The 23,908-nt window shown below is 40.2% G+C and overlaps 1 protein-coding gene across 2 annotated transcripts in view; it reads right to left on the minus strand.

The window, feature by feature from the left end:
* The window catches only part of LOC130437816 (transcriptional regulator ATRX-like), a 40,792-nt gene that overhangs the window by 8,835 nt on the left and 8,049 nt on the right, over positions 1–23,908 (minus strand). For both annotated transcript variants that reach the window (XM_056769435.1, XM_056769434.1), the window contains 20 exons: positions 23,826–23,893; positions 21,215–23,043; positions 20,817–20,883; positions 13,560–13,702; positions 13,320–13,484; positions 13,112–13,238; positions 12,849–12,948; positions 12,143–12,325; positions 11,924–12,065; positions 9,783–9,892; positions 9,560–9,706; positions 8,694–8,871; positions 7,478–7,615; positions 7,012–7,187; positions 6,805–6,922; positions 1,806–1,936; positions 1,421–1,515; positions 1,197–1,333; positions 926–1,079; positions 719–819 (listed from right to left, as the gene is read on the minus strand). In XM_056769435.1, the coding sequence (XP_056625413.1) occupies positions 719–819; positions 926–1,079; positions 1,197–1,333; positions 1,421–1,515; positions 1,806–1,936; positions 6,805–6,922; positions 7,012–7,187; positions 7,478–7,615; positions 8,694–8,871; positions 9,560–9,706; positions 9,783–9,892; positions 11,924–12,065; positions 12,143–12,325; positions 12,849–12,948; positions 13,112–13,238; positions 13,320–13,484; positions 13,560–13,702; positions 20,817–20,883; positions 21,215–23,043; positions 23,826–23,893 (4,309 nt within the window). The remainder of the gene's footprint in view (positions 1–718; positions 820–925; positions 1,080–1,196; positions 1,334–1,420; positions 1,516–1,805; positions 1,937–6,804; positions 6,923–7,011; positions 7,188–7,477; positions 7,616–8,693; positions 8,872–9,559; positions 9,707–9,782; positions 9,893–11,923; positions 12,066–12,142; positions 12,326–12,848; positions 12,949–13,111; positions 13,239–13,319; positions 13,485–13,559; positions 13,703–20,816; positions 20,884–21,214; positions 23,044–23,825; positions 23,894–23,908) is intronic.

Consider the following 23,908-nt stretch of genomic DNA (forward strand, 5'->3'; position numbering starts at 1 on the left):
TAAAATGAAAACACAAACATCTGCTCGCAGGTTTAATGAGGAACATGACCTTATCCCACACACTGACACGTGTGTGTGTGTCGTCACGTAACCTACAGCTGTGACAGATATGAGTTCCACATCACTTGAGTTTCAGCTCCATGAACAAACTAAAGCAAAGTGAGCTGGACCCTCGCTGTATACAGACGTCCTTTCATATTTGTTTGATCTACAGCAAATGGATTTCAAATCAAACCCACAGAATCATCCAGAAACAGACCCAGTCAATATAAAACACAAGGCATTTAACTTCTGCTTGACACAGAACATTCACAGTGAAAATAAATGTACAACTGCTTGTGTCTGGTTTGTGAAAAGTAAACACAGCTATATTTAACCTGTTTGATATTACCCAGTATTCATTTACTCCATTAAACATTTCATTCTATTTCTGTGATGTCACGGCTCACAGCTCCGCCCACACAGAGACCTCATGAATAATAATCTGAAACATGGACGAGGAGAGACTGAAAATGATTTGATATGAAAAATAAGAATGCAAAATTGTGTGTGTCCAGTCTTCAGCTGCAGTGTCAACAGAAACACATGTCCTGATTGGCCGTGTGTTGTGATTGATTGTGTTGTGCCACGCCTCTTTTTTCACACCCAGTGTGTACGTTTTGATGGCAGATTATCAAGGGCTTCAAAATGTTTTAGCTCACACGACTCAATCCCTCACCTTTGTACGGTGACGGTTTGCCTTCCTCTTTGGCTCTGCCCGCCAACTCCAGAAAATCTTCAATGAGGTCCAGAGATATGAGCGACTGACTGAACACCAACCTGCTCCACACACAGGACACGACACACACATGAGTGAAACACACGTCCAGCATGCATCACCAGTGTTCACGAGAGAGAGAGAGAGAGACGTCTGATCTGTACTCACACTTTCTCCTCTACAGCCTCAGCCATGCGCAGGATTTCAAACAGAAGTGTAATCTTCCCAGAATGCTCCAGCACTTCAGCGTCAGCCTCGGACACAAACTCTTTGTACCAGTCTGGTGACGGGCTGCCGGGCCCAGAGTTTGACGAGGGCCGAACTGAAGAAATAAAAACACCAGACACATGTCATAGCCGTTCTTGTGGAACTCTACATGAGAAAACAAACTTCAGTCTGACAGATCCTCTGTGTGTAAAGGTGATTTATCCAGGCGTACCCTCCTCCGGCGGCTCAGCTCGGTTCCGTCCCTCAGGGTTTCCTCCTCGAGAGCTGGTGTTCCACTCTTTTATCACCTCCAGATCGTCACTGTCATTCTCTGAACTCTGATCTTTACCTCTGCCACGCTTCTTCTTTCTGTGTGTGTGCGTTCACAAACTTACATCAGACACCAAACTGACCAATCACAGATCAGACATGAAGAGTCATGTGATGCATTCAGACCTTTTGGGTTTCTCCTCTTCAGAAGTCAAACTCATGGAGGACTCCTCTGTCTCTGAAGCGATGAACTCTTCCATACTGTCCTCATCAAAGTATCCCTGAACACACAGAAACAGATGATTTCAACATCTACAAAATCATCCCAACAGCTTCAGAGGAAAACATCCAGTTAATGTCCTGATCAAAAATACAGCTGCACAGCATTAAAGACCAACCTGATGAAAACATCTAACAAGAAGATAAAAGAACTGACTGAACAAACACCTGAAATAAACCACAGGTGTATTCTCTGCTACCATTACATCATACTTGAGGAGTGAGTTTCTCTCACAGCATTGATCTTCACATAAGACCACCTGACTAAAGGGGAAGTGGTGATGTTTTTCACCTTGTTTTCTTTACTGATGTAGTCTAGCTGAAGGCACCACGGATGAGTCCAGATTCTGCTGAGCATCTGGAAATCCTGGAAGAGTTTGGTCCCCGTGCGGCCTCTTCCTCCCTCCAGAGTAGAACCCACACCTGCTCAGAGAGACGAGAGATGTGAAAAAACACTTTCTGTGACACTGATAACACATGCGTCCTGCACACAGTACACTGTCTATAAAGAGAAGCAGACTGCATTCAAAGTACAGAACACCTTAAACACTACACAAGAAAAAGAATAACACATATTGTTTTCATCTGTAAAGATCGTCTTGATAGAGAAACATCATAAACTGTTGTTAATCACAGATCCTATTTTGCGATCTTCCAATAATCTGTGGGAGACATGCAAAGGCTTTAGGTCGAGGGAACCAGCGCAGCGCTAACTTCTGGGCTAGCCTACTCTGAGCCACTCCATAACCTAATAAACATCAGCACAGTTTCCAGCAGTTACCTTTTTTATTTTAAAACTGACTGTGAGTGAGTGTCAGAGAGAGAGAGACAGAGAGACAGAGAGAGAGACCAAAAACTTACACTCGCCATCCTCAAACTGTTTAATATCATCTTAAGTACAGGTGTATTTCCCACAATCTGGAACCAAGGTCTCATAACTCCAATCCATAAAAGTGGAGACAAATTCAACACTAATAATTACCGCGGAATATGTGTAAACAGCAACGTAGGTAAACTCCTCTGTAACATTCTTAACAGCAGACTTCTCCAATATCTAAACAACCAAAACATCCTGAGAAAATGCCAAATTGGTTTTCAACCCAAATACCGCACATCCGATCATATATACACTCTTTATACCTTAATTGACAAAGAAACAAACCAAAAGAAAAGAAAGCTCTACTCATGCTTTGTTGACTTCAAAAAAGCTTTTGACTCAATCTGGCATGAGGGACTTTTTCTTCAGTTGATTCAATGCGGCATCGGAGGAAAAACCTACGACATCATCAAATCAATGTACACCAATAACACATTTGCAGTTAAAATTGGCAACAAGCACACAGACTTTCTCACCCAGAGTCGTGGAGTGAGACAGGGCTGTAGTCTAAGTCCTACACTATTTAACATTTACATCAATGAATTAGCTGGAGCTCTAGAACAGTCACCAGCACCCGGCCCGACCTTACAAGACACAGAAGTGAAATGTCTCCTGTTTGCAGACGATCTGGTGCTGCTGTCACCCACAAAAGAGGGTCTACAGCAACATCTGGACACCCTGCACACTTTCTGCCAAACATGGGCCCTATCGGTTAACCTTAAGAAGACTCGAGTCATGATATTCCAAAAAAAGCCCAGTAGCCAAAATCAACATCACCGTTTCAAACTAAACAACGTGCCCCTAGAACACACCAAGAACTACACATATCTCTGTATAAACATTAGTAACACCGGAAACTTAAACAAGGCTGTGAATGACCTGAGAGACAAGGCACGAAGAGCCTTTTACGCCATCAAAAAGAATATCAAAATTGACATCCCAACCGTAATCTGGCTGAAAATAATACAATCAATTATAGAACCAATCGCGCTGTATGGAAGTGAGGTTTGGGGTCCTCTCGCCAACCAAGAGTTCAGCAGATGGGACAAACACCCAATACAGATTCTGCAAACAGAAATGTGTAAAAACATTCTACGGGTACAGAGAAAAACTCCAAACAACGCCTGCAGAGCAGAATTAGGACTGTATCCTCTAATCATTAAAATACAAAAAAGAGCTTTAAAATTCTACACACACCTTAAGAACAGCGACACAGACACACTCCATCACAAAGCCTTAAGTCATCAAGAGCTGAGCCCAGAGAGAAACCCCTTCATCCAACTGATCTCACAACTAACTCTACAACCCCAAACATGCCCAAGTCAACCCCAAACCCCAGCCAGACTAAACCAAGTGATGAAAAGACAAAAAGAGAAATATGTCAAACACTGGACAGAAGCAACAGCTCAGCAAAGTAAAGTGGAATGCTATCTGTCACTAAAGAGAGAATATAAAGTGTCAGAATAGCTCACAAGCGTATCAGACCCTAAACTAAGAAAAGTGTTGAGCATGTACAGACTCAGTGATCACCAGCTCACTGTAGAGACGGGCAGACACAGACACACATGGACACCGAGAGAAGAGCGACTGTGTCCACACTGCACACACAATCAAGTGGAAACAGAGCTGCACTTTCTCCTCTCCTGTCCCAACTACACACACATCAGAGAAACATTCTTCCCCCAGTTTACAAACTTACACAAAGACTTTGACCAGTTTCAACAAAAGGACAAGATCTCATACATACTGGGAGAAAAGTCAAGAAGCTCAAACCTGGCTGCAAGATATGTCAAGTCCTGCCACGACCAAAGAACAACCAGCACAACACAACACAACACTGACAGGACAACACACACAAACTGACACTATCACCCTTATTGAGAACTTTAATTAAAACTGTTTTTCTGTTTATATTGAGATGTATATACAGTTGAAAGAAAAAGTATGTGAACCCTTTGGCCTTACTTGGATTTCTTCATAAATTGGTCATAAAATGTGTTCTGATCTTCATCTAAGTCACAACAATAGAGAAACACAGTCTGCTTAAACTAATACCGCACAAACATTATACGTTTTCATGTTTTTATTGAACACAACATGTAAACATTCATAGTGCAGGGTGGAAAAAGTATGTGAACCTTTGGGTTTAATAATTGGTTGATCCTCCTTTGGCAGCAATAACCTCAACCAAACGTTTCCTATAGTTGCAGATCAGACCTGCACAACGGTCAGGAGAAATTTTGGACCATTCCTCTTTACAAAAGTGTTTCAGTTCAGCAATATTCTTGGGATGTCTGGTGTGAATCGCTCTCTTGAGGTCATGCCACAGCATCTCAATCGGGTTGAGGTCAGGACTCTGACTGGGCCACTCCAGAAGGCGTATTTTCTTCTGTTGAAGCCATTCTGTTGTTGATTTACTTCTATGCTTTGGGTCGTTGTCCTGTTGCATCGTCCATCCTCTGTTAAGCTTCAGTTGGCGGACAGATGGTCTTAAGTTTTCCTGCAAAATGTCTTGATAAACTTTGGAATTCATTTTTCCATCGATGACAGTAATCCGTCCAGGGCCTGAGGCAGCAAAGCAGCCCCAAACCATGATGCCCCCTCCACCATATTTCACAGTTGGGATGAGGTTTTGATGTTGGTGTGCTGTGCCTTTTGTTCTCCACACATAGCGTTGTGTGTTCTTTCCAAACAACTCAATTTTGGTTTCATCTGTCCACAGAATGTTTTGCCAGTAGTGCTGTGGAACATCCAGGTGCTCTTTTGCAAACTTCAAACGTGCTGCAATGTTTTTTTTGGACAGCAGTGGGTTCCTCCGTGGTGTCCTCCCATGAAGTCCATTCTTGTTTAATGTTTTCCTTATTGTAGATTTGTCAAAAAAAATGTTAGCATGTGCCAGAGATTTCTGTAAGTGTTTAGCTGACAGTCTAGGATTCTTCTTCACCTCATTGAGCATTCTGCGCTGTGCTCTTGCAGTCATCTTTACAGGACGACCACGCCTAGGGAGTGTAGCAACAGTGCTGAACTTTCTCCATTTGTAGACAATCTGTCTTACCGTGGACACATGGACATCAAGGCTTTTAGATATACTTTTGTAGCCCTTTCCAGCTTTATGTAAGTCAACAATTCTTGATCGCAGGTCTTCTGAGAGCTCTTTTGTGCGAGGCATGGTTCACATCAGACAACGCTTCTTCACAACAGCAAACTCAAAACTGGTGTGTGTTTTTTATTGGACAGGCCAGCTTTAATCAACACATCCAATCTCATCACATTGATTGGACCCCAGGTTGGCTGACTCCTGGCTCCAATGAGCTCTTGGAGAAGTCATCAGCCTAGGGTTTCACATACTTTTTCCACCCTGCACTATGAATGTTTACATGTTGTGTTCAATAAAAACATGAAAACGTATAATGTTTGTGCGGTATTAGTTTAAGCAGACTGTGTTTCTCTATTGTTGTGACTTAGATGAAGATCAGAACACATTTTATGACCAATTTATGAAGAAATCCAAGTAAGCCCAAAGGGTTCACATACTTTTTCTTTCAACTGTATATAGATTTTTACTTATAGACTTTTAATTTTATTCTATCTTAATCTGTATTTCTGCATGTTTATATTTAATCTTGTGCTTTGGCAATAGAAATTTTCTTTTATCATGCCAATAAAGCTCCATTGAATCTGAATCTGAGAGAGAGAGAGAGAGAGAGAGAGGGAGAGAGGGAGAGAGGGGGGGGGGTCAGGATCTGTCCGGTGGTCACACATCCACAGTCACAACATCATCACACAGCCGCTCAGAGCTTAGCCCAAATAATGACCCCTTAAAGCTCTTCATTAGATAAGAACGTGGGAATTTATTCACATAGTCCTGTGGACAGCTGCCACTGACTCTCTCTCTCTCTCTCTCTCTCTATGAGTTACAGCACTTCTCTTACTTGAGCACAGTAACTTTCAATGATTTTGTATTCACTACACAATTAAAAGATATGAAATGTCACTTACAACCCTTTAAACCCATTTCTGACTGAAACTGAACATTCAGCAGCAGATCATGTCGGTCAGAACTCGATCTTATCCATCAGAATCTGGGTTATTACGGTTAACTTAATGTTGCCTAAACCAAAATGGAGGGGCTAAATTTGTTAACTGAAAATATATTATACCCTAACTAAAACAAATAATGATTGTATTAGTTTAATAAATTAAACCAAACCTATGAAGCAGTATAGAAAACAAATAACCAAATGACAAACGCACATTATGCAGCTGTACAAATATATTTAACGCAAGATATATTTTAAAAAGGTTTTTCAGAGTTGGCACAAATGACATCCTGATGACAGTTGAATACTGAACTGATCTTCTTTAGAAAAGCATCTAGTGTGGTAATAAGTGAACACTGGAGAGTGAACGTCACCTGTGAAATGCTCAAGGTAGTATCGATAGAGTTTGCACTGAATGGGCGTCATTCGCACCGCCAGCACATACTCGTGTTTGGGTGGCAGGAATTTTGTGAGAGCAGTGTAGTCCCTCCTCTGCAAAAGAAGAAATATATACAGCATTCACTTCAGTTGTCTGTGATGTGTAAAGATGAGAACACCAGTGTCATGACGGCCGGGGTTACCTGTACACATCCGGCCAACATCTCATAAAGAATATGAGCACGTTTCTTCATGACGCGGACATCAGTGAAGGTGGAGTCTGCACACTGACCGTTCTGAATGGGGTTTATGAAGCGGTTTCTGAACTCTTTAACTGAACCCAGAAGATTCTCTTTGATGAAGGTCACCATACAGTGATCTACAGAGAGATAAACCACTCCATCAGACTCACACCAACATCATCTACTCGGTCAAACATCACATGTGTTCACTTGAGCTATTAGGCCTACACACAAGACATTACACATGAGCGTTATCTGGTATTATAAACTAGCAATTAATGTTCAGTCATCTCATGTACGCCATTTTTATAAGAAAGTAAATGTGTGCGTTTAGGTGTTAAATACACTTCACATTAAAAACTACACACCCACTCCTGAAAGAGAAGCAACAGAAAAGAATCACACACAAGAGAGAAGCCACACTTACACTCGATGAGATTATTCTGCAGTGGGGTTCCTGTCAGCACCACTCGTCGTCGAGTCCTGATGGAGTTCATGGCTTTAGAAACCGCAGACGCTTCGTTCTTCAGCACGTGACCCTCGTCACAGATCACAAAATCTGGACCTGAATCATAACATCAGCATGAGCTCATGTTCACTTGTATAACAGCCATACAACAACCACACAACTACAAACTCTGGATTCTTCCAGGGCTGTACGCTAACTTTTTTGCACACAGCACCGATGCTACAGAGGATTAATGTTGTGTGGCACAGGCCAAACAGTTGGAGCACAAGCATACGTCTGATATAATCTTTAAAATGACTCAAGAGCAAGTCATCTCATAAGTAGACAAGTAACTGATAAAGCACATTAACGTTACACTAATGGATAAATTGGGGCCAAATTATTTTTTTTCTATTTAATTGTTCGGAGTTCTGTATTTTCAATGATTTACTATACAGTAATAATTACATTTGTCCATAAAAATACTGTATACTTAAGAATTGTACTGCAGTTTAATGTAGTAAATACTGTAAACTTCAGTTTATAAAGTTATTACGAGTTAATTACTTTATCATCTGGTTCAAATTTAGCAGAATTTTATTTTGGCTGGTTGTCGCGAAGACGCTTGAGCTTCAGTGTCTTTGTAAGTATCTTCACTCAAACAGTGAAATGTTCGTAAAATAAACTCAGAACAACTCTGTGGATGAAGTTCAAGTGTTCATGTCCTCGTATAGTGAGATATAGACAAATTCACAAGTGTCACGCTTGTAACATGTTTAAGTGTGCATGTCATTCACTCATAGACACACAGAACAAGCAGAGGACATATTTAAACAGTAGAATTCTGCTTTCGTGATTCCATCCATGTTTACCCACATCGTACAGATCATGAGCTCTAGATAAATGGACTAAATGGCGGCAGGAAAAAAAAGTTTTATTGCAAAGACTAAATAAAAACTGAAATAAAAATTGGTGCGCCATTAGTTAACCTCACACACGAACAAGCACAATGACAAACGCACTTCACACAAACAGGCGGCTCCGTCTAATGCTCATTCAAATCACGTGTGCATCAATATTACATTTATTTGTAGCATAGATCGATTTTTTTGTAGCATGTGTGACATTTAACGTTAAACCCCTTTCTTCTGAATCTGACGGACATGTGTCCAGGTTTGTTGCGTGTGAAGTGCACCTGGATCAACGAGAGTTTTCTGGAAGATTTCCTTCAGTTTCTTGCTCTTGATGTTTCTGCCCTGCGTCAGGTTCCGGTACATCTCATAACCAATGATTATGACGCCGCCGTCCTCCTGCCAGCGCTGTAGAGCGTATGCTCTCTCCTGAGGTCTCTTCACCGTGGCCAGCTCTGACACCTGAAACATGACACCCATCATCACACTGACTCTTTATCACATTCTCATCTGCATCTGCTTGAGGACAATGCACATCATACAAGAAAAACAGCAAAAACATTCTTCTCAAATACAGCCTTTACCATCAGAGTAACAAATCATTTACTGCACTAGACCACATCTGTAGATATGGTAAGTGAAGCAGTCTGGGTCATATGGTCTGATAGTATTGGCACATAAATGATATCTCACTGCTAAGAAAAGCAGAAGCCTCTGATTGGACACAAAAGAAGGCATCTCCTCGTTCCTGATATAAAGCTGATAAAGCATCACCATCTGAAGTGATCTGACAGCTTTTTTTGGTTGAGGAGCACGGGTTTAGGAAATGTGTTTCCATCTTAGTGTGAACACAGCATTACACACACCAGGGGACCTGAATAAACCTCCAGATATATTCATATGATAATACTGATGATCATTCCGGGTATGCCAAGCTCCAGAAAGTTTTCGAAATTGTGAGTGAATGAGCACTAATATTCTTCCTGTAATAACACTATAGAGGGTCTGCAGATTCATCACATTAACATTCATGGGTCTGAAGTGGTTTTCCAAGGCATGATGTAATACTACAGGAACTGATTTGAAACAGACCCATAAGGACAGAAGAGCAATGGGAAGATCTATGCATGATACAAGACCAAAGCTCTACCTCTAAACTCTCCTCGTCCTTCAGGCCCTCCTGCCACTTAGAGAACTCATTCAGCCAGTTGAGCACAGTGTTGAGAGGACAAACCACCAGAGCTGTGGAGAAGTTCAACTTCTCACACAACAGAACAGTGTGAAGAAACGTCACCACCTGTAGGACACACGGAGAACAACACCAGTGAAAGAACCCACCTGCATTCATCAGATTTACCTTCAGAGTGACTCACCTGCAGGGTTTTACCCAGACCCATACAATGAGCCAGAATACAGCCGGAGCCACCAGACTTCTCCACCTTTCTTACAGACTCACAACAGCAGTCCCACATAAACTGAACACCTGTACACAACACATCACAACATCATCAAAACATGCAAGATGCAACAACACAACAGTGAATTTATTCATCATCTGAATGGATGGAGATCAACGCGTCACGATGTCACTCACACTGAGCAAATGGGCTCAAATCAATGTTTTCCGCTTGCTCAGCGGGAGACTGCTGATTAGCTCACGCTTCTGTCAGTTCCATGAACGTTGCTTTATTAGAATGGTCTTTCTCTTTCTAAACCATGTACAGTTCTGTATTCTACCTTTCTCTTCCTTTTGTTTTCTCTTCCTGCCTTAGAACATTGCAACGTCGTAAAAATTGCTATAGAAATCAAACCGAACTAAATTGTGTAAAGAATATATTGTGAAAATATAAACTTGATATTTATTAATATTGATTGAAATAAAGTCTGAAATTTGATATCCATTAATTATCTTATTATTGACATGTACACACACACACACACAGAAGAAGAGAAACACAGGTAAAATATTATGCAAACTATCAATTCCTATATGGGGTAGTAATAATTCACGCAACAAAATGTTACATTTAAAATAATCTTAGCGAGCAAAACGAGTGCAGCAAGTGTGCAAAACTGAACTGTTTGTTTATGCACATCTCCAAGCGCACGGACACAAAGCCACCTGGGGAATGACATTTCTGAACACAGTATCATATCAAACAGCACAGTTTATCAGGAGCATTAGCATTTCACATATTCCCAGAATAAAAGTGCACGAATTTAAAAATTCTATCCAAATCCGTCTTGATTAGGGATGCACCGATACTACTTTTTCCATTCCGATCCGATTTCGATATCTGAATTCTGCGTATCGGCCGATTCCGATTCTGATCCGATACTAGCACTGTTTTTCATGATCAAAGTAGACTTGCATATTTTAACTTTTATTGCCAGAGGTGGATAATTAAGCATGTTTAGTTTCAAGTACATTTTAAAATATCTGTACTATATCAGAGTACTTTGGACAAAAAATCCTTTCCTACAGTATGAAGCACATCATACTTATGTTTTTTTTTTTTTACTTTAAATCCATGAGTACATTAAAATCTACCATTTTCCTTTACTTAAGTATTTTTACTTAAAAGTATGATTTTTTTAAATGTAATTAAGTGCTGTATTAAACTTAAAAATACATACAAAACAAAAATGTGATCTCATAAAGCACAGATACTTACAAAATGTTTAACAAATAAATCTCTGTTTATTACACAAAGCTATCACAATATAAAAGTCTCCAAACTCGCTCATGCACATCCTGGACACAAAATGATGCGCTTAATACATTCGCTTGTACGTTATTTAAAGTCATGCGCATTGGACGCAGAATGATGCTCTTAATGCACCCGCTTCACTCACGAGCATCCCGGATAGAGATGATCCTGATGTCGCGGGGATCTTTGCTTCCCAAGTTCAAAACAGTTATAACACAAAGAGAAGAGATATGTTATGTGTTTAAATCATAGAACATTGAATCCATCCTAAAGTTAAAAGTTATGTATGAATGACGCATAACATAGACCGCTTCCAGTGCTTGAATCTAATAACGTTACACTCAGCGAGTACTGTCTCCGGCAAAATGCATTTTAAACAAAACCAAAGTCTATTATCTAGTGATTATGAAGAATATAGAAAACTTTGGAACGAGTAATGTCCTGACTGTTCCCGGACACACGCATGCTGGATTGAGATTGACAGATGACCGCACCAGCAGAGGTCAGAGTTTTTTATTTATGCTATATTGGTTTATTCCTCGCATAAAGAGATCAAAATACATGACATCGAAAACAGTGCATGACACAGTTTATGGTAATTTCCTGATAGATAGTCCTTTTTGAAGCTTTATAGTAACATCCTCGGGTATCGCAACGGATCGGACTGAAGAGAACCCGTCAGTCCGATCCCCTATCCAGCAAAAAAGACCCGGATCGGCCCCAATTCGGATCCAGAGTATCAGATCGGTGCATCCCTAGTCTTGATTAAACTAGAGGTAAAGGTATATGGATCAACCGCTTACCGTCCACTTGATGTGGTTTGAGTTTGGTCACCAGATTTCTGTGAACCTGCAACAGCGGCTCTTTGGTCTCCTCATCTTCATCCAGCACCAGTTTAGTGGTGATGGGACATGTGACCTGTGCTGACTCCTCCACTACAATCGTCTGTAAACAAGCCTCCGTGAGTTTAAACTGAACAACATGACTCTGAACAAACCTCTCATGAGTTTGAGTTTGTCTACCTCTCGGAGTTTCTCTCTCAATCGCTCTCTCTCTGCGATGCGTCTCCTCCTCTCCTCTTCTTCTTTCAGAGCGTCTCTGGTCTCTGTCCGCAAGTTGTCGTCTTTAAGGATCTTGCGGATCTTCTTGCGGCCTTTGGGTGTTCCTTTCTCATCACCGTCCTCGTCATCCTCCTCGTCTCCACTCTGTGCAAGAGCAAATCAGAAGAATCATCCACACGCTCTCTTCTCTATTGAAATGTTACCTAGGGTTGGCCGTTTTGGAGAGGTTAGCATGAGCGAGACATCTAGCTTTTAGCATGTGATCGGCCCGAATGCGAAGACTAGACAAGCATTATACAGCCCTGTGCCTTCCACAGAATATATATATATTGAGCACCTACCCTGCCTTTAATAATTCATCAGTCATTTTGTGTTTTCTCTGCTTTTAACCAATGAATCACATTAAAGACCGTGCGAGTTAAAAAAGTGAAACGTGTGTAAAAGCATCTGCTATTGTGTTGAAGTGTTAATCAGACACAGACACTATATGTGACATCACATGTGTAGTGTCAACACAACATTGTCATTCATATCTCCGTCTATACTTCAGGCGCTAGGTGCCCTGCACGCATAAGCAGCATGCAAAACGCTCCCTGCCAACTGAAAACAATTCAAAAGAAGTGTGTCTAACAGCAAAAGACTGTCTGACCGGGCCCTAATACCGTACCTTTTCATCTGATGATGAGTCTTGAACTTTAATACGCCGTCGTTTCTTCTTCTCTTTCTTGTAGCTTCTCTCTTTGTCCTTACTGGATTTTTTGGATGATCTACAAGGATCATTTGACATTACTCATCCCAATCCCTTGAAATATTTATGTTTCACACTTAAACATGACAGCACAGAGGACGAATAATGCATGGCCACAGCGTTTCCTGAGCACACACAAACACACCATGACATTATAAACCTGATGACGTCTGGAGTCTTACCGTGTTTTGCGTTTGTTACTCGCCTCACTGTCCTCATCCAGACTGACAGCTTCACTGAGGGCCGAGGCGTCACTGGAGGCTGAACCAGACTGCTCAAAGTCTGAATCTGAAGAGTCATCACTGCCCACTACACAAAACCATTAAAAACCCCAATCAGACCAGCCCGTGGAGTCACATGACCTGTGTTTCCTTCAGAACAGACACTGACCTTTCCTTCGGCTTTTTTTATTTCTCTCCTTCTTGCTTTTGGTTGTCGTCGCATCATCAGAGTCTCCTTCGCTTACCGTCAGCTTCTTCCTCAGCAAATGATGACGGCGTCCACGCTTCTTTACGTCAACATCTGAGCCGGAGTCTGACGTCTCGTCGTCTTCTTCTGCGGAGACAGTCACATTCACCTCAAACACACACATCATCGATACGCCATGTTTTACTAACGGTGTTAGATTACCATTTGCTTTGCTAGCGTCCTCATCATCATCTTTGTATTTCTTTGTCCTCTCTTGGTCCAGGTCGTCTTCTGATGATGATGAAGACTCAGCTCCAGATGAGTAGTTGGCTTTGATCTGAGCCAGAAGCATTCTCTTGGCAATCCTTATAAAAGACACATTAACAAAACAAACATTACAATTGAAAAACCTTAAAATGTTTATGTAAACTTTTCTTATGCTTTTCTACATAGTTGAGTAAGTTGAGTGTATAATCAGACTTTTTAGTTTACATGACCTTCACCCTCTTGTCATTCTGATCTTTCTGTCACTGGTAAAACAATCTGTAAGCCATCCATCATTTTAAAAAATATGACTACATTTAGGTCTGTATCCCTTTTCGTCCAAAACTTCATGGCAACACATCATATTTAAAACATATATATTCAATAGCTATTGGCAGCCAGCACTTCTTGCAGCAAATCACTTTGATGGTTCATCAGTAAGCCGACAGATCAACAAAATCTTCAGACAGGTCATTCATGTGCACATTAAAAACAAAAGTAAGCACAATTCCCAATGTACTTCATAACAACGGCCTTCACATTGATTAGGCAATAAGTCACCAATCAGATGATACAATTACAAAAAAATATAAAACAATATTATGCCTATAATTTAGAATGAAGTTGCCTGGTTAATTTTGCAGATCAGCTGTATTATTACTCATCAGCTCTTGAATGAATGACGTCTGTTGAAACAGTGACACCTCCTGGTGTTCAACAGCACGACACCACTAGCGCTTCAAAGCTGCGTTTATTTGTGTAAAACAACACTAACCTACCACAACCCGCGTCAAAAACATTTTAGAAGTCATTATAATACATCAATTTTTTTTCTAAAGTGAAACTTTTCCATCTTCAAAATGATCGGGGGCTTTTGGCAAAACATAAGTAGCTTAATTTAAGCCCCCCCCTCGCAACGCCGCTGCTCTGAACGTGACCGCGGTGGGACCAATGACAGCTGACAGACCATCTGACATGTGACCTCAAGAAAAGGTTTAACTATCAAAGCATGAAAGGGTGTTTATTAACAATAATAAGGTGTTGCATTATTTTGAACCCTACCATAGTAAACATTAAGCTATACTACAGTGTTTTCTACATTTATCAATGCACTATTGTAGTTTATGGAGTTTTTAGGAAACTCTGGAATTGTTAATAATGACCATCTGTGTGGTGTTTTGGTTGGCCATCCATCTCTTCCGTAACATGATCCGAGCTTTTCAGAACAGTCCATTGGGTGCCTCGTCATTTATTTGTGTTAAGCTATACAAGCACAAAAACTTAAGTTAGTAGTACTACTTAAAACGTTTATAAAATCTATATATTGCTATTAAGATATAACAGCACTGTGCAGTGTAAACACTTTATACTAAGGCGAGTAAAGCTCATCCTTTTCACTGTTGCATGAAGTCTATACTTCTAAAATTTAAACTTCATAATGTTCCGTATCGCGGTTCTGGGTGAGTGAAGGATTATGTGAAACTGTTGAGAATTGTCCAATCAAATGAGGTCAAACATGTAAAAATCAATATTGATTCGCTATGAACGAGCCAATAAGAGATCAGCCTCAAGTCACCTGCCAGCCAAAAGTTTGTGTACCTACATAAACACTCCATTGAAATTAACAAAATTAAATGTAATTAAATCTATTTCTTTCAAAAAAAAATTGCAATTAATAAATCATATATACGTTGAACTTATGTTTAACAGTCCGGAAAGGACGCATGTTTCCCAATCATTACCTGATAAAACCGATAAATATTTCCTGTCAGAGGAAACTGAAGTCCGGTCAGTAAAGAAGCACCTAAAAGCGTTGTTATTGCTGCGAGACGAAATTCTGTCAGCCTAGAAGTTACATTTTCATTTAAAGTTATACTTATACCACAGAAATGAAATTAAAACATGTCTCACTTCGGATAATATTATGTTAAGTTAATATTAACATAAATAAAATAAAACCGGAAGTAAACTGGGCTCGCGCACAAGGTTAGTGAAGAGGTATATACCATGGGTCTTCAACCGGGGGTCCCCGTTGGAACTGCAAGGGGTCCACTAATTACGGTTTACTCACAGGCAACTTTTTGTTCAAAAGTAAAGCATGAGTACATAAATATGCGAGCAATGTTCTCTTAAAGCAGTGCACGTGCGTGGCTGGCGGACTCGTTGAGACTCCCGCGCATTACAATCTTAACCTGTGTGCCGACAAAAACATCCATTCAGGCAGCAGAAGCGATCGAAGAAACGTCACATCTGCTTCATTAAAACCGGTAGAGCCTAAATCAAATAAGTATACTATGTATTTCAAACTGTTCGTTTAGAATCAGTGCATTCTCTGTCTTCCTTCCGATAAATTAAGCATGTTGCGTGCAAATATAGTGCATTCTCATATTTCTCTGAACTTCTGTTCAAATGTATTAAAGCTGTAAGGCGTCAAATGACGACACCACACCCCTTCTGCATTTTAAACTCTGACAGAACTATTGTACGTGTTTAAAATGAATGAAACGCACATCAAACAAGTTACCACCAAAATAACGCGGACTCGGTGCATCATGTTTCTCTCTTTATATAATCCTCAACAGAATAAACTCGTGAGATTCCGTGTAACAGACGCGACAATGATGATCCACGAGCACAACAACGGAGCTCACAATTATAAAATTCTCAACACACAGAGAAGAGTGGAAAAATAATAAATGAAATAAAACTGTCTGCTTTTACAACAGAAAGCAAAACATCTGCACTGATTTATTTCGCATCAAGAGACAACCTCTCTGTCATCTCATTGAAACCTTCATAAAAATAAAGAACTGTCCATATCACAGGAAAATGATGCTGCAAATCCCTTAAAAGAATCAAACGATCTATATTAACAATAAAGATAATACACAAAAAGTATGTATGTGCAACAATAACATGCATACTAGTGCTAACCTAATGTCTTAATATTGCTGTGACAATAAGGGTTGTTTCTTTTTAAATAGATCCTATTACACATTTGGTATAAGGGGGTCCCTGCTCCATGCAACTCTCATTTAAGGGGTCCTTGCCCCGAAAAACGTTGCAGACCCCTGATCTACACAAAACAGTACAAATGTCCCAGCAAACACAGAACGTTTTCCTAACGTTAGGTTTTGATTCCCATTTGATTTTATAATTTGGGGTTATTTCTTCACTCAATTATTTTTTAAACATTAAATTTCCTGAAGTTAAAGTCTGCTTTTTTGAATAACCAGAAAAATAACGTTTTTTTATTATTTTGCGTTCCCAGAACGTTCCTGTATGGTGTTATTTTTTGCAAGCATGCAAGTAAAGCAATATTTTATTGGAAGATAATCAAGAATTTACACATTCTCTAATGATAAATTTGTAAAAACTGGTAACGGTCAATGAACATGTGCAATACTTATTTTAAATTAAATAAACAGAAATGAAGATCAGATCAAAACATGTTAAAACAAGTCAGATGAAAGTATGTGCCTTTAATGGCTGAAAATAATCAACTAGTTAAGCTAAAAGAAAACATAATTATAAATGTGTTTGTAGGCTTTATGTTCTTCTCCTCTGGTTACTGGTTTCATGTTCCTTTTTGTGAAATAGTCAACAGTTTACACATGACATTCTTTAAAGGGATAGATCAGCCAAAGATTAAAAATGTGTCATCATTTACTCACCCTCAGAATGTTCCAAACCTGTATACAATTCTTTGTTTTGCTAAATGCACAGGAAGATATTTGGAAGAATGTCAGTACCGACAGATCTCATCCCCCATTTACTCCCATTGTATTTATTTTCCTACTATGCCAGTAAATGGGGGATGTTGTCTGTTTGGTTACCGACATTCTTCAAAATATCTTCTGTTGTGTTAACAGAACAAAGAAATGTATACAGTTTGGAACAGTCTGAAGGCGAGTAAATGATGACTGAATTTTATTGTTTTGGGTGAACTATCCCTTTAATAGTTATTTTGCCAGGATTGGTAGACGTTCAATTAAAGATCCAAGAGGTCCGCTCTTTATATTTTCTTCCAAAAAGAGGTCTGGACAATATGTTAATTGAACACAAATAAATATTTAATCAATTTAGCCCAGTTGGATATAATGTATATAAAAGATATGGGGGTTTCCCGGACCGGGATTATATTAAACCAGGACTAGGCCTTAATTTAATAAGAAATTTAAGTGAATTAAACAACCATGCCTTGGTAAAAACATTACTTGTCTGCATTTTGAGACGACATAAAGGCAATGATGTATTTTAAATTATGTCTGTGCAAGTTGTTTTCCCCTTTGACATCTCTTCATTTTAGTCTAGGACTAGTCTAATCCCTGTCTGGAAAACTGCCCCATGATCTTTTTTCAGGACGTTTACTTTACATTTTGATATCCATCGTATGTATGTATGTATGTATGCATTCATGTATGTATTGTGGGCTTAAGGGGAATGCCCTCTTAATAGAAGTCTGATCATTAATATTTGTCAATAAAATAAACTAATGGCAACATACAAACAGCAAATATAATGTAACAATTAAAATGCACTCAGCACCTACAGAAAACAAAGTTACTCACTAAATGAGCATTTCCATGCCATTCATACCAGAACTACTTCTATCTTTAAATCATTTCCCAATTAGAACGTTGTTCATTATAAGATGTGACCCTGCTAGTGAAAACCCAGCAAAAGTCTTTATATGGTTTTCTACAGAATATTCTGTGATAATATAACATCAAAAATAATAAAATAATATCTTCAATATTGACGGAATAGTGCCATTTCAAAGATTGATAACATAGTTATATTAATGCTTGAAATTAATCTTTGATCATCTAATAATTAATTCGATTATGGCCCGGTTTCACAGACACGTTTTATCTTAAACAAGGATGTTTAAATTGAATTAAGATATTTAAGATTATTCCTTAGAAGAATACCCTACTGGTCTGCATCTTGAGGTAAAGCAAATGGCACTGATGCATTTTAAATATTTCTGTTCAAGTTATATTGAGTTAATACAGGTCACACATTCATTTTAGTCTGTGACTAGCTTTAACCTTGTCTGTGAAACCGGGCCTATGAGTCTGTAGCTGGGTTATCACAGGGTCACAAATGTTTACATGCTGATCAATAATGAGAACGCTAAATGTAGATAAAATGGTTCATAAAATATCACAAATCTGCTCGCAACGTTGGAGACATGCAGCAAACAGTAGACAGACTGACAGATACAAATACTTTAAAGTTGCTGCATTTTGTTTACTGTTGTGAGTACATTTACCTGCTCCGTGTGTCTGCACTGCTGTTGTTAAAATAAGTTCATGTGTGCTGCTCTTCATGAGACGCGTCTTTGGCAGGAGAGAAGCAGCGCGCGTGGAGCGGAAAGGGTTAAAGCGCATTTGGTGCTAAATTACATTAGTGGATATAGCGGCAGATGATCAATTACATAAATGTTCCTGAGAGCGCGTGTCATGTGATTCTCCAGACGCGCGGCGCAATTTAAACAACCGAAATAGTCGAATGTTTTAAAGCGTTTATTAGGCTTTGTCTCGCGGTCCGGATGGAACGAAGCAAAGGTCCGGATCCGGCCCGCGGTCCGCCATTTGAGGATCACTGCAATAGAGGAATTAAAATAAATAAATAAATACAGTAAAACGTTTTATAACGACCAGATCAATAAATTATAAATTCAAAATCTATAGCTGAGAATATTAAACTAGGCTACAAGGTAAATCAAAATAAAGTCATAAATTCCTTTATCATTAATCCACATTTGCAATATTTTCGTCCGTCATAAAAAAATTCGGAAAGCATTTGAGGGGCCTTTTTTTAAGATTAGGTTTTATTTGCCGTTTTGCCTTTAATTGTAAAGCTCAGTTGTAGAGAGGACAGGGTGGGAAGTGGGAGAGAGAAGGGGGTGGGTTCCGGAAGGACCACGACACAGGAATTGAACTCACCCGATGCGCAACCGCACCACATGTCAGAGACCTGCCCACTAGGCTATCAGCTCCAACTGAGTGAACTTTCTAACAATTCAGAGACACCGTACAAACGAGAGCCAAAGACAAAAAACGCATACGAAAATTTCTGTTGTGCAAAGACCTTAAACCTATATTTCGTGATTTTTGATTGATTTGACACATCTAAATCAAAAAGCTATGCATTTTACTTGTTTTAATTAGATAAGATAAGCGATGGCCATACAAAAAATATGGAAATAAATGTTTTTGTCGTTTTTGTTTTGTTTCTATAATAGAATGTTCAATTACCATAAAAAAACCTTTCATGATAACCAATAGGAAACTAAAAAATAACGTTAGGTGAACCATCAGGGAACCAAAACTTGTTAGCTGGGATATTAACTAACTGACGGTTCTTGGTTATCTTGCGACATCAGGAAGCTGTAAACGCGACATTATGAACTGATCATGTAATGATAATGAAATAACGTGCCTGGGACAGGCCAGTTACGTAACCCCGTGATTACCAAAATAGTACAGATATAGAATGTAGCTGGACCGTTCTTGGCTATCTTGTCACGTCAGCAGATCCTAAAGGCGACGTCGTAAATTTGTCATTTAATGGTAATGAAATGACGTGCCAGGTGGCAAGTCATGGAATTACCAAAAAGTAGCAATACATGATGTAACTGATACGTGGTGTGTTAGCTGTTAGTACTTATAAACGCCTTATCCATTCAGAAGAACACATGCCCGATAGGCGTGTGTACAGACTATGACAGACTGCCACTGTAAAATTAGTTTTGCCATAGTTTCAAAATGAGCTGAAATCTTTGTGCACTTTTCATAATAACACAACAACCTCTAGCATTGTTTGCGGCGTTGTTTCTGATCCTTGTGCATCTTTCACTCACTCAGCGTTGCAAGCACCGTACGCATAAACATAAAATTGACATTTACAAGGACAACAATCCACCAAAAGTTAAACTGGAAAACACATCCTTCCCTCAGTGTGATAAAAACACTACAACCATCAACAGACAGGCACAAGCTTTCTTGAGTGCGAGTTCATGTAAAGTGCTGTCAATCCCACTCGGACAATAAAGTCACTTGTGCACCAAAATCAGATAACTGTGTCTAAGATGAAACAAACACTTTCATAACACGCCTGAAAACAACAATGCTTTTCAGCTATCAAACAAACATAAATACATGCACTGAACACACACACATGACAGGTACAGAAGGTGACATGTACCTGTTCTCTGGGTCATCATCATCATCAAGCATCTGTGAGGATTCAGCCTTTATAGCCATCTCATCACCTTAATAAACACAAACAGACCCTTAGAAAAACAATGAAAGCCAATAAACACAAGCCCACAGCGGCTGAACTCGTGAAACATTCAACCTTCATCTAAACACATCCAACATATCACTTTCACACACGTGTCACTCTGTAAGATTCCCATCAATGAACCGCCATCTCTATAATGTGTGTGCAGTGTTATTTGCTAGAGATGAGAGAAGTGTGGACGTGTGGTACTGACACTTGTGTATCACGTGTAAAAGCATTTATTTAATTGTATTCAAACATGCTTCACAGCTGTTCAGAGACGGTCCCGACCACACTTCACAAATGTTTTGTGGACTGACCTGATGACTGATGGAACCCATCAATGTTTGCCATCACAGATTCAATTATTGGTTTGATCTTCTGTTGATCACTGTCTTCTCCTGAGTTGGCAGCCTGTTCATCATCATCATCATCATCATCATCTTCGCTGGAGGATGAATCGTGTTTGGCATCCGTCTTTTCTTTCTGTGACCTGCGCAGTCGCTCGAACGATCGTTTAGGACCCTTCTTACCGCAGTCACTCTTTTCTTTCTTCACACCCTTGGATGTTTTCTTCCCGCTGTCGAGCTTGCTCAGACTCTTCATCTGCTTCTCCAGATCAGAGTTGTGGTTGGAGGAGTCAGACTCATTGGCCTTCTTTTTTTTGCCGTTACGTTTCTTAGTCTTTGAAGTCTTGTCACTGGTCTCCGAGTCGGAGGAGCCGCGGTTGAGTTTGCGTTTTACGGTCTTGTCAGCCGACCGGCTGGATGACCTCTTCTTCCTGCCAGCAGCAGCATCATCATCAGCGTCTCCGGAGTCACTCTCATCCGAGCTGGCCTTCATAGCAGCCGTCTGTAGGATCTCAGGAACCTCATCAGAGTCTGAATCACGTTCCTTCTTGACTGCAACACCACGCTCATCTTCTTTTGACTTTGACCTGGCTTTACGTTTGCTCTTGGCCTCTGGAGACTTGCGTAAGGGCGTGGTCTTTATTCTGGGAGAGCGTCTGTTGTTTAGCTTCTCCTGTGGAGGCGCGTCCTCTGGCACTTCTTTGCTTTTGTCTCGATGTATGGTGATTTTAAGAGGAACGGGCGTCAACTTGACTACGAGCTTTTTACCCAGTTTCGCGAGGCCCTTGGCAGGATCGTTCACCTCAGCATTGGACGTTGACTTGGCGTCGCTAGATTCAGCAGAGTTGTTTTCGTCATGTTTCTTTACAGCTAGACTCTCGACCATCTCGAAGAGTTCCTCTGGAACAGAAGTGGGTACAGACACGATATCTTTATCGAGAGCGGTTTCGTCAGCTGGCACAGGGCTGTCCTCAGCGTCAGGACTTTCGGTCACACACTGCTCTTTGGTTTGATCTTCTCCTGACTGCTCCTGATCATCTCCAGTCTCCATTTCAACATCAGCCGAGTGACTCTCCTCCTGCATCTCCTCAGCTATCGGAACATTCTCATGTGTGGCGGTGGAATCCAAGTCATTTTCCCCGTCGCTGTGATGGTTTTCCAGCGCTGTACCTGCTGTCTGACAGCCGGCTGTTCTCGGCTGCTCTTCTCCATTCTGAAACTTAAGACCTTTGGATTCAAACTCTTTCTCCAGCGACTCCTCTAAAGCCACGTGGGCCTTTCTAAGATCAGCCAGAACGGATCCGAAAGCCCTCAAGTGTCTATAACTTAAGGCGTTAGCTTCAAGGCCCGTCGACGTGCTTTGGAGAAACTGTACGAATGTGCGATTCAAACCGTTGGTGGTCTCGACAAGTTTCTTGGTCTTTTTCACCAGTTCTTTAGGAACGGTCAGTGTCTTGTAGGAAAAGGCTAACATGCCGGCTCCGTCCGACGGATGATCCTGTCCATTAACGGCCGCTTTCTCCCGTTTGCCACGCTTGAGCTTCCGCTCTTCACGTTTGTTCTTGTCACCGTCACCTCGGTTTCTCTTCTGAGACGACTCTAGATTGAGCAGAACTTTCTCACAGGTTTTGGTCAAGTCTTGCAGCGGTTCAGGCTTGCACATGTAGCAGTGCCATTTGCTTTCCTCACTCATAATGACCGACAGTGCTTTCCGTCCAACGTTGCGTAAAATGCATGTTTTACAGAAGGCGTTGCTACAGTAGTCACAGCAAATCAGGTTTCCTCCCTCTGCACACCACCTACACAACAACAAACACATGTACATGACATTGTTAGACACCCAGTTTGATTGATATTAATTGAAATGCATAATAAAAAAACATGATAAACTGATATAATAAAAAATGAACTCTTAATTAGTTATTTATTGTATTTTTTTATCTTAATTTGAATATGACATTTCTCATTAAATGACTGACACAAGACCCATCCTCTATCAGCCAATCACTGTGGTCATGGTCAGCTTGCTGACATCACCCATAGCAATGAGGTCAACCCCGCCCTTTCTCTTAGCTTAACATTTCTTTCTGTTCCTTAGTAAAAGTTGCTCTCAGCAGCATTGTGAATGTGGAAACTCTTAGTTACTGTTGTTTAGAAGAGCTCTTAGTGTTAAGATCAAAGGTTTTGTGAATACGGGCCCTGATGTGTTAAACAAGAGAGAGATATGCAGCAAAACATGTTGAGAGGACCCGGATTGAGAACCGCTGGTCTACGTTATCTTTTAATATTGAATACATGACTCGCTTTCAGACTGCCTCTTTCAGGAAATAAAACCAACCTAAAACAATCTCAACAGGTATCTGTGATCTAAATGACAACTCAACTGAACTTTATTACGGTCTTTACACCTGTACTACATGACACACCATTCTGAACATCTAAACGGATATGTCATCGTCTTTGAATGATAAGGATCTATCAGCATTCTGGGCAGTTTTGAGATAAGACCTTTTTTCCATTCCATAAGAAAAAAGCAGGTCCCAAAATGTACACAACATTGTAAAACAAAAACCAAACCAACCTGCACTGTTCATCCATCCCTTCGTCATCCTTGCTGATATCATCACTCATATAATACTTGAAACATGACTGTAAACAACAGAC

Source organism: Triplophysa dalaica, chromosome 16, assembly GCF_015846415.1.
Source record: "Triplophysa dalaica isolate WHDGS20190420 chromosome 16, ASM1584641v1, whole genome shotgun sequence".
In the NCBI taxonomy this organism is placed as follows: domain Eukaryota; kingdom Metazoa; phylum Chordata; class Actinopteri; order Cypriniformes; family Nemacheilidae; genus Triplophysa; species Triplophysa dalaica.